The 11,060-nt window shown below is 39.6% G+C and overlaps 1 protein-coding gene across 7 annotated transcripts in view; it reads right to left on the reverse strand.

Annotated features, from left to right (window-relative positions):
• The window catches only part of LOC138178145 (FERM, ARHGEF and pleckstrin domain-containing protein 1), a 28,844-nt gene extending 19,366 nt beyond the window's left edge, over positions 1 to 9,478 (reverse strand). For 3 of the 7 annotated variants that reach the window (XR_011172611.1, XM_069109661.1, XM_069109662.1), the window contains exons 1-11: positions 9,280 to 9,460; positions 8,085 to 8,361; positions 7,264 to 7,368; positions 6,963 to 7,185; positions 6,754 to 6,877; positions 6,588 to 6,675; positions 6,359 to 6,514; positions 6,108 to 6,268; positions 5,930 to 6,004; positions 4,398 to 4,540; positions 3,525 to 3,749 (exon numbers count right to left, since the gene is read on the reverse strand). Coding sequence is in view for 6 of the 7 variants with exons in the window: in XM_069109661.1 (XP_068965762.1) it covers positions 3,525 to 3,749; positions 4,398 to 4,540; positions 5,930 to 6,004; positions 6,108 to 6,268; positions 6,359 to 6,514; positions 6,588 to 6,675; positions 6,754 to 6,877; positions 6,963 to 7,185; positions 7,264 to 7,368; positions 8,085 to 8,270 (1,486 nt within the window). In the remaining variant the exon portion in view is untranslated. Of the gene's footprint in view, positions 1 to 74; positions 3,750 to 4,397; positions 4,541 to 5,929; positions 6,005 to 6,107; positions 6,269 to 6,358; positions 6,515 to 6,587; positions 6,676 to 6,753; positions 6,878 to 6,962; positions 7,186 to 7,263; positions 7,369 to 8,084; positions 8,362 to 8,766; positions 8,894 to 9,279 lie in introns of those variants that run through there. The other 4 variants (XM_069109658.1, XM_069109659.1, XM_069109660.1 and 1 more) reach the window with 4 other exon arrangements.
• Between the last annotated feature and the right edge of the window lie 1,582 nt (positions 9,479 to 11,060).

Consider the following 11,060-nt stretch of genomic DNA (forward strand, 5'->3'; position numbering starts at 1 on the left):
GTCAACGATTTCGCCTTCGAACGTTTTTCGGGAGGAGTCGTCTATGGGCGAAACTTTTTCTACCTTATCGGAGCCAAATCTTTCGTCTTCTATCCCGGTTGCAACCGGTTTAGGAATTTCCGGCAATGGTATTTTTTCTATACTGTCTTGCTTCTCCAAGCTATCATCCGGCGTTTTCAGACTGTCCTTTTCCATTTCGGACTTGGCCTTACGCTCGAGTTTCATCTTCATTTCCATTCCAACCACGTCGGCAAAATTCAAAGGCTTCACCTTCGAATCGAGCGACCGTTGCGCGCTTGCGAAGCTCTTGGATGACTCCGAGGGTGATGGCCTCCTCTTTTGTATCACAGAAACTATTGTTACATTTGGATCTGTGGGAGACATCTTGGGCGAGCGTTTCTCGATCGACGATAGTATGGTGACATTCGGTTCGATCGGTGATAATTTCGATGTTTTCTTGTCGAGACTGGACGATTTAATACCCGTTCGATCCTCGATCACGATTTCCGTTCGGTTTTTATCGAACGACGCGGATCTGAACGGCTGTTTATCGGGTGACGGAGCCTTCGAACCTGCCTTGGATGGACTTCTATTCGTTGGAGAGAAACTGCAAACTACGTTTTTCACGTCGGTAGGTGATAACTTCGACGTAGGACTCAAGATACTTTTCGGTTTATCGGACGGGCTTGAGAGTATCGATTTAGGTCGCATGGGCGTGATCGAAACGCTCTTTGGCTTGTCAGGCGAGAGCTTGCTACTAGGCTTGTCTATCGAGGACAGCTTAGACAGATCAAAACAAGAAATGTCCGTGATCATTTTCAAAGGCAATTTGGGAAGATCTCGAACGGCACCGGCCTTTTTCGAAATGGTTTTGCCGCTATCCGACTCGGACTTCTCGTCAGATGCGGTACCATTCATGACGTGTCGTTTGTGCAACATGTAAGGTATTTCTATGTTCGCCTTTTGCATAGCCGCACTGTCCGAGAACGGATCTTCGTCTCCCGAATCAGCTGGCGTTAAGTCGATGGATTTCTGATGCATCAGTATGTGCCGTTTACTGTTCGAGCCTAACCTCTGCCGTGCCGGATTCGGATCGCTCTTGGTACGTTCGACCGGTGTATGACCCGGTATCGTGTCGTCGAAACCCAGCACCACACCTCCCACGATCTTCGGTTCGTACTCCGTAAACATGGTCTTCGATTTAAAATTTTCCATTTCCATCGGCACACCGATCACCGTGTCCGTCCTCGACTCTATCGAGAGCCTCGCTTGTCGTTCTCGCTCGCGCTTCTCCTCGTCCTTTCGCGCTTTCTCCAAGCTTCTCCAGTCGTCCCTTTCACGCGGCTTCTCCTCGGACTTTCCCCTTTCTGTTCGCCCCTTACCTTTCCTCGATTCCTTGTACTCGATCCTCTCTATGCTGTTTCTTCTCCAATCGTAGACCTGTTCGATGCACTCGAAACTTCTTCCTCCTCCACCCCCTCCCCCTCCTCCTGCTCTCGAGTCAAACCTATCCAATTGCTTCCGCTCGCGCGAATCTAGTCGATCTGGGTGCCTTCGTTCGCGCGAATCCAACTTTTCGAAACTCTTTCGCTCCGCTTTTCTATCGTATCCTTTGTCTTTCGAAACGTTGTTGCACCTCTCCAAAGACTTCAATCTTTCGATCGTAACGGGATCGAAATCAAATGTCGGCTTCTCCTGCGAGTCCAATCTCTCGACGCTTTTTCCACGATGTTCCCTGCCAGCACTGAGTCGTTCGAGCGGGCTTTTGTTTCCAGAATCAAAACGTTCCAACGTATGCCTCTGGTTGTAATCGACCGTATTACTTCGACTTCCCGGACTTCTCCTCTTCTCCTTTGAATCTAACCGTTCCACGCTTCTCTCTCGACGTTCCCTCGATTCGGAATACCGATGACCCGTCTTTTCTTTCGGACTTCTGTTTAGATACTCCGTGCTACCTCGAAGTTCCTGACAATCTAATCGCTCGACGCTCTTCCCGCGTAACGCGTAAGGATCACCGTGACGGAAGGACTTCTCCTTCGAATCCAGCCGTTCGTAACTTCTCTCTCGAACGTCCAGCCTCTCGATGCTTCTTCGTAATTCTCTTGCGTCTATTCGATCAATGCTACGACGACCGTGCATGTCCGATTTTCGATCTCGCGAATCCAATCGCTCGACCGATCGACGTTCTCTCAACTCGCTTCTTTCTGCCTTCTTACTCGAATACTCCCTGGAATAATCCCTTTCGACACGTTTTCTCTCTTCTCGGTCCACGCTTCTCCTTTCTTTGTCTTGCAACTTTGTCAACGTTTTCTCGAGCTTCGTCTCGCTTTCGCGATTCGATTTTCGATCCCTACCACCACTATCACCACCACCACCACCGCTACTAACACTACCTGCACCAGCACCTTTGTAACCCCGACCTAAACTACCCGTTTCTACGTATGCGCGTGATATATGGTCTTCCAAACTGGCAATACTGCGTGCTCTGACTGTCCTAGCTCTTTGATCTATGATCGTTCTATTGGTCGAATCTACTGGACTCAAATCATCATCTATCCGAGATTTTGGACGCATAATACCCTCATCCCGTAAAATCTCCGAATCTACGTGAGTGATCTTATACTTTGGTTTCAAGTTTTTCAACTCGTTCAACACAGACATTTTTTGTTTTTGCACTTGCAACACGACAGGATCTTTTCTCCCAGAGTCCTGATGCGGAAGAGAATGTTTAGATTGTTGTTGTTGCTGTTGTTGCTCTATCGAATTAGCGTGTCGTGTCTCGAATTTTCGTTCGATTTGAGTGCTAGATCGTTGTATTCGAGACTCAACGGTGATATAGTCACTGTCTGATTTCGCGGTCACGGCTGAGTACCGATCGATAGACTTTGTTCTAGCATTCTTGAGGTCCGCGAGCACAGATTTGAATTGTTGTCTATCCGTGGATTTGATCGATCGGTGTTTCACGAAGGAATCGGTCTCGGAATCCATTTGGAACATCTCGTGCTCGATTCCTTCGTCGCTCCTATCGGACATTGGCTCGTTCTCGTCGTCGTCGTCTCGCGGACTCGAATACGATTCCGGATATTCAAATTCGTGCTCGCGTTCCAAAAGTTCGTAGGAATCGTGCGAAAGATCGTCGTGAGAGAGATCTCCCGCAGGACCGGATTCCTCGTGACCAGATTCAGTGGAGAGCGACGAAGTTCCCGGGTAGGAGCTACTATAGACACGCTCGGGTACCGAGTCGTGATCGAGAGAGGGTAACTTCGAGCTAGCCGCGCTGTACGATCGATTACTTTCATCGTACCGCGTCACGGGATTGTCTAGCTCACCCTGGGAGGGCAAACGGAAAGGTTCCAATATAGGATCATCGGAAGGTTTGTCGTCCTTCGATCGCGCTTTCCCTGAATCCTCGAAGCTAGAAGCGTACAACTCGCGGCAACTGGCCGATCGCTGCCAGGGATGTCTAGGCATAGGTCGCGGTGGGGGAAATTCAGGAGGACTGCTGTTAGAGGGGCTGATACGACCTGCTGATGAAATCCGTTGCTGGCTGGCAGCAAGCATCTGCCGCGGTACTGGGACCTGGCTGGGAGTGGCCGGGGAATGGACGTCGATGGAGGTAAGTGTCCGAAACGACGTAGCTGTGTCTTCGCGACGGTGAATCGTCCCTCCCATCGAGACACTCGTCACAGTCGTCGGAGAATCCAGTGTCATCGAGCCGCATGATAGAGACAGAGCTGGGGTTTCCAGGGCTGAAATTATTCCCTTCTTTAGCTTTTACATTTCCGGTATTGTACACCTACCCCCGCTCGCGAACCCTGTTTCCTTGCGTTCCTTCTCCCTCCATAATTCCCACTATTTTCCCTCTACCCACCCTTCTGTTATCTCATTTTTTCTTGTTTTCCTGTTCGATTCGCCTTTTGCGATTCCGAAGGATCTTTGAACTCATCGGCGTTCGCTCGATTGCCCCAAGACCTTCTTCCCGGCGAATCGATACATTCGATATTCTTACGAGTATACCTTCCCTTATAGCCTTTTTCTGCGTTTACATTCTCTTGACGGAACAACGTAAACAAGCCTCAGATAATAAACTCCAGATAATCATTTTTAAAAGCGTTCTATTTGCAATACGCTAACTCTACTACTCTCTACTTTTACGATACTTTATGTACGATACTTCAACAGAACTTATGTCAAAAATAAAATAATGCTAGGGGACGAACGAAGAATAAACGGTAACACAGTAAATGAAAACGAAAGGAAAAACGAGAAGACAATCGAGAGAAACTGATCTTTTAAAAAGAAAAGAAAAAACAAAAAAGAACGAAACAGAGGCAAAGAGCGGGGGTATGAAAAAGAAAGCGTTTCTCGTGGAGGTTGGTGTCGGTCATGGTACATACCAGGATCGCCGAGGGGCAGGAGGGGGTGGGCAGAGATGCTGGAGCTGCCCATAAGGGAGCTGCTTGGAGTGGCCCCACGATAGCCTCCCCCCTCCAAGCCCTGCAATGCCCTACCACCGCTAGTCTGCCGGAACGAATTGGACCTGCGAGCAAGAGAGAGTCAAGTTCAGCATCAGACTTAGGCTACCAAATGCCAAGCCTGTCCAGAACTAACTAATATTTTTCGCATTTTTTTTCCACCTTCCTATCATCTCTTGTAAAATAGTAGCTTTCTCGTTACGCTTACTCGGTTAACCATTATCGTTTCAAGGGTCTCCTTTTCTTTTTAAATCTCTTTGTCTCTCTCTCTCATAAACGTTCCTTTAATACATATGTATTTGTATCGAAGAAAAAGTTGCGTGTCACTCGCGTTCGCGATGCTTGCTACCCTTATATCGCAACCAATATCACGATCGCGGTAAAACAACAATGTTCAAATAATCAAGTATGCCCTCAAAACGATAAAATAGTACATTAAGTTAAACAGAAAATATACGAGTCAAATAATGGTAATAATAGCAATGTTAACAAGCAATCGTATGAAAACTATCCTTTATACACAAGATACCATATCATCGTTAAAAATCCCCTCCATTATCACCTAAACATTTGCTCTCATTGCATTTAATAATTTTCCTACATCCTGTGCTTACAGTTTTACATTCAAAATTCAATGATTTTGTAAACTAGTTATATTTTTGCACGCAAACTATTGTTAATGCTACGCGTAAAGGATCTGCGCACGAGTACTCGTTATCTTCGCATGCTTAATTATCGCACACACGGAGATATTCGATAAAAATGTGCACACAAACGGCGATGAATCTATCGGTGAAACACGATGCTTTTCGCTCTAATAGCGCATTATTTAGTAATGTTATCTGACTGTACATCGATATTGCGTGATAAAAAATCATGTATACCTGTTAACTGTATGTACAAGGATGAAATTATTATAAAGGAAGTACGTAATCTCTATGCTCTATTGTAGAATAGGCTACTACGATGGAGAAATATCTGATTGGTAAAGATTCGATCGGGACAGTGAAGTATGGTAACTTTGCAGTGTGTATCATTAGGTGTTACAACGACGAGAATTAGTGACCACACTATCAAAAATAGGGTACATTGATCATTCGGGTTATCGTGCCTGATGGTGAGCCTGACTCCCCGCCACCCCTGTCCGAACAGGCAACACTGACACACGAAAGTACAAAACGAATAGAGTAAACACTTCGTTCTACTTAAAATTGGAACAACGATAGACATGATAAATACCAATTAATGTCCCGGCAAAAGCAAGACCGTGCCACCTCCCGTCTTACCCACGCAAGATTAGTGCGCTCGTTAATTAAAATATATCTCAATGGTATAAAACCAGCATTAAAAGGGGACAGTACATAACGATACGCATGCACTAGCTACACATTACTAGTGTATCCAAGAATTGATTCAATCATAGAACGACATTTCGCGGTGCTAATCCAACTTACCTTTGAAACGTTTGCCTCTTCACGTAATTGTCCCGAACAAATTCCACGATTTGCTTCTGAGTTTTCCCGCTGTACCTAATAACGCAATATCAAGAAATTTCATTAAATCGACTTACATGCCTTATACGTTTTATACGCATAACATAATATGGAACGTTTTTAGCGCAAACGCGCATACCTAAATGACGAGCCACGACTGAGAACTCGTGTTTTTTGTCGTACTACTCGTTTGACCACCGAACAACGGAAAAATCCATGATTCTCTACGCATTTTTTCCAAAAATTTTTACATTCGTTGCGTCCTTCGAAAAAGAATTCCACAGTATCTTTGTAATAACCCTACAAACGTTGCGCGAAATAGTTAATTTTCAAACCCGGTTCTTCAAGGATTCGTTTCGACATTATTTGAACGGAATATAATACACTTACGTAACCCTCTGGATGAAGTTTAATTAAAAATCGTTTCCTTTTAAAGCTGATTTTCCTGATTTTAGCCCAACTGAACGTATTTATTTTGGTGAAATTTTGAAAGACTACTATCCCCATATGTGCCACAGCCAGATTCAACGGTACACCTTCGTGATCCTTCGATAACAAATGAAATGCAACAACGATTATATACTCAAGCATAGCATAAGTCATATTTTGCGATACTTACTTTAGCTGGATGCATTTTCATCCCGTACAATTCACAGCGACGCGCTGTTTCCAGCAGATTGAGATCTGCTTCTGCCGGTGATTGGCCTCTGTTTACAAAACGTAACATTTTCAGGACATTGAAACTTTATACATATTTGAACAAAGTTAATTAGAAAATATCTTACGCGTGTTTTTTATGATTTTCCATAATGCGACGCTCTAGTTCTTGATCTTGATGAGGCACAAATTTATAAGTTGACAAATACGTATGATCTGGATAATCCTCTATCACATAATCTCCACACTCGGCTAAAATAATTAATCATTTGTCGTAAAACTATTCTACTTTTTAATTCGTTTTCATTTATATAATTTTAAAATGAATTATTATTACCCTGCACAATATAACTCGCCATCAAAGCTGCCGTATTATCATTGCATTGTAATAGACCTTGGGCTAAATCCCGTTTAATTTGAAGACAAAATAGATATCTTGTAAACTCTTCTTCTAATTGTGCTGGATCAGGTGTATAAAATTTAACACAAAATCTTAATATGGGATCTATTAGTGATAGTCCAACTTGTCTACAAACCGGCTTCTCTAAATCTAACCAATACTGCAAATAAATACTATTGGTAAATATCAAAATTGTATATACAAATTATTCAACAACACATATTTATCAGCTTCTTACTTTCGTTCCATTAGGTTCCTGGTACTCCAAACCAAAATAATCAGCTTCCAAAAGATGTAGCTGTTTGCAAACTTGATCAAATAACACTCTGCCTAAAGCTTTTGCCTAAAATTTAAATAAACTTAAAATAGTACAAGCCTAATTACTTTGATCGCAAAAAATTTCCAATGTCAGATATTTCAAAATAAAGTTATCACACTTTAAATTACCCTCTAAGACAACTGAAAATATGCTTTAGATGCATCATATATATTTTATGAATAATCAATACATCAATACATTTACTCCATGCAATATAGTATCACCAATTATCTGCTCCAATTATTCATTTAGAAGTATTACATGCGTAGATAGCATAAAGTAAATGATTTTTTGTTATTAAATAAATACAATGACAAACAATAATTTATAAAAATATTTAAAAATAAAAAACATTGTTATAGTTTTATAAATAAAAAATACATCAAACTAAAAAAGAACTCCTTTCTATTCTTAGACATTATGGCATATATCTCATACAGTGATTTTATATTAAATTAGTTTAGTAATTACATTAAAATACTGATTAGTTGAACATGTAACTAAAGATATATAATTGACTTACTTCTCATTACAAAATCAATCTAATATAATTTTTAATATTTATTTCATATACGTTAATATTTAAAGATATTTTGCATTAATTATAGAAGCAGTTATGATATATTTGACTCAGTGTAAACTTGAAATGAAAGCATGTCACTTTTAATATTTTGTGTCTTACATTTGTAACTACCTCGCCAATGAACAGAACCATTTCATGAAACTATTATAAAAATTACCTGAACTTGAAACATTGTAATCGTATCATCCAACATCTGCACACGAACAGCAAGCATTTTACCAGCTTTTCTAGGTGTTGTAGGAGGGGTTCTACTACCTCCATCCACACCTGCTGGAGTCGAATGACTATGAGGCATCTTAGATCCTCCACTGCCTTTCATGCTTATGCTTTCTATATCATTCATTTTCAGTCATCTACTGTAAACTGTAGAATGACCATCTATAATTTATTTCCTTATGGAAAATTTGATTTATAATTCACTATTACATTGTCATCTGTAACAAGACATTAAATATATTTACTTAAACAGAAGTATATTTACTTACTGTTTCTAACAAAAAACAGATTGAGTTAAATATAATATATCTTTCGAGTAAATATTACATTAACATTGACAACATGCAGTACAGATGATTAAGCAAGAAACATTTCCACGAAAAAGATACACGAAATTTTTCTCTATCCTCTCGATCTCAAAGTAATCCTGTATCTACGCAGTATCGTGAAATCTTATACAGATTACATCGGATCGTCTAAAATTTTTGAGAAAGTGCGAAAGATGTAACGATATGAAAACGAGAAAAGTGTACCCACAAATATCAAAAGTCAAATATTATGGTTTATACAAAAAGCGATCGGTCGATCCTACTTATGCTGTATAATTTAAAAAAATTACTAACGTTTGTTTACATAACTTACGACAATGATGTGTGCTAAATGTAAGTGTTATTGACTTATTATTCGACAATCCACTCTAGAAGTATCTTACCGAGAAGTTACGATGTTACGATGTTACGTCAAGACTATGATTATACCGATTATACTACTAATCGAACAGTGCTAATGGAATACGTTAAGAGATTGGCTGTAGTTAAAAGGGTTGAAAGTGTTGATTTGTCGATCAATTAATGATCTTAACATTCAAATAGATACCGATATTCTGAACTATAGTTTTGTCGACCGTACTCCGCTATTAAATTTCTTCTATGAAACATGAATTTCCAATTGAAATAAATAGATAAATCAATTTAAATTGTCTTAAGAAATGAGAAATAAAAGATCCATAGTGATGCATCTTAAATATACGAGAAGTGATACGAAGAGAAAAGGCGGGGCCTAGGATCTTTAAAGGGAAAGAATCAATCAAACTACATTATGAAGCAACAGAAAATGTTGGATTCTCTCATACATACGTCTGCCGGCTTAATAAGACCCGTGGCAGCACGCCCCAATATACAGCAACGCTGAGTTCATTGATCACTAAACACTCATGCACCGGCACTCCCGTTGTATGTAGAATCGTCTTCGCGATACTCCTAATATTAACAGAGAGGAAATGAGAGTGCTCACGCTTATGCTGCTGGTTGTTCCCGGACTAGTGCTGCACCACGCGACCAAGTGCTGAAGGAAACGAAAGTTAACATATACAAGAACCTATAAAAGTAGGGATCTACCCTGTTTGGTTGCATTTTAGCATATATAAGAACCTATATATTTAAGCTTAAAGTTAGGGGTCTGCCCTATTTGGTTGCACACTAGCATAGACAAAAACCTATTGAGTTCCGTGCTACAATAACCTATTTAATTGTACGGTTCTACGGAAAAGTTTGTATCTGCTTAAAAAGGCTATAAAAAAATATTTTTTTACTTTATGAACATGATGTTACTAAAGAGTTATATAATTTTCAAAAACAATAAAAAAGGTCGAGCTTTCCCTGTCTACAAGCAAAGATTAGCCGAAAAAATTATTGAAAAATACTTAGCAAACGTAAGAGTAAGAGAGGCATCATATATCAATGATACATTAACGCGATATACTGGCCGGCATTTTACTATACGGTTACCTCCGACACTAAAAAGGCGAAGGAAAACATCAAAACGATGCTTTATATGTTTATCTATGTTAGTTCGGAAAGAAACAATTTTTAAATGCGACGTTTGCGATGTAGCATTATGTATGGATCGTTTTAAAAAAATACTATGTTAAATAAACTCTAAGAACTATTCGGAAGTCATTTACTTTAGAAGTTAACAAAAATAATAAAACTCCCGATATACGGCAGCGCGCGGTGATACGGGCCAACTGTCAGTTGAACGACGCTGATATCTGAACGGAGTAACTTAAGTAGAATTATGATTCAAATGAGTTACAAAAACGACAAAAATAAAAAAAGCCAGTTGACTATAAGCAAGATGTAAGGACATGAAGACGTAACGACATATATATATAACCACGAAACTAACCACGCTTTTTATCCATCTTTCATTCATTACTGACTCAAAATTATTAATTCTATGAATTTTGATTTTTTAAAATTTGAAGAATTATATTAAAATGAACATTTTACATTATATTGAAAAGAAATGATACTTCTCATTTGGTATCCAGTGAAAGAATGACGAAAAGATAGGAGGAAGATTGTGAAAGATGAAACGAAAATACGAAATTTTTCAACGAAAATTTAAAAAATAGCCGATCAGAACTCCCTACCAAAAAAATTATTTTTAAAATTATAGTAAATTATGTCAATATTGGTTGCAAAAATTTCAAATCGAAAATTTTTACGAAAATTTAACATATCTGAATTTTTTATGGCACATGTAAACTAGGGTTAGAAATAGTGCAAAATGTCAGAATATAATAATTTATTAACAGAGAACAAAGAAAATAAACAATACATTTACAAATATTAGATATACTTAATATGTATGTGTATCTCTATACCAATAAACCATCCTATAAAAGAAAACCATCCAAAACGTTTGAGTCAGACACTTTTATTATTCGAACGTAAATTTCTGCCTTCGAAAAAATTCTAATTGCTCTTCGTTTTTCCTTTTGATTCCTGAGACTTTCGCCCTTCTTTCTTGATGTATTCTTGCTCAGCCTTAACGGAAAGCTTTCCTTCGAATGCTCCTAGAATCATTGTACGAATTGATCTTCAGAAACAACTGTTCTCTGGGCTGACTTCAT

The sequence above is a fragment of the Bombus flavifrons genome, chromosome 3, assembly GCF_040668555.2.
Source record: "Bombus flavifrons isolate JBK064 chromosome 3, iyBomFlav1_principal, whole genome shotgun sequence".
NCBI classification, from domain to species: Eukaryota; Metazoa; Arthropoda; class Insecta; order Hymenoptera; family Apidae; genus Bombus; species Bombus flavifrons.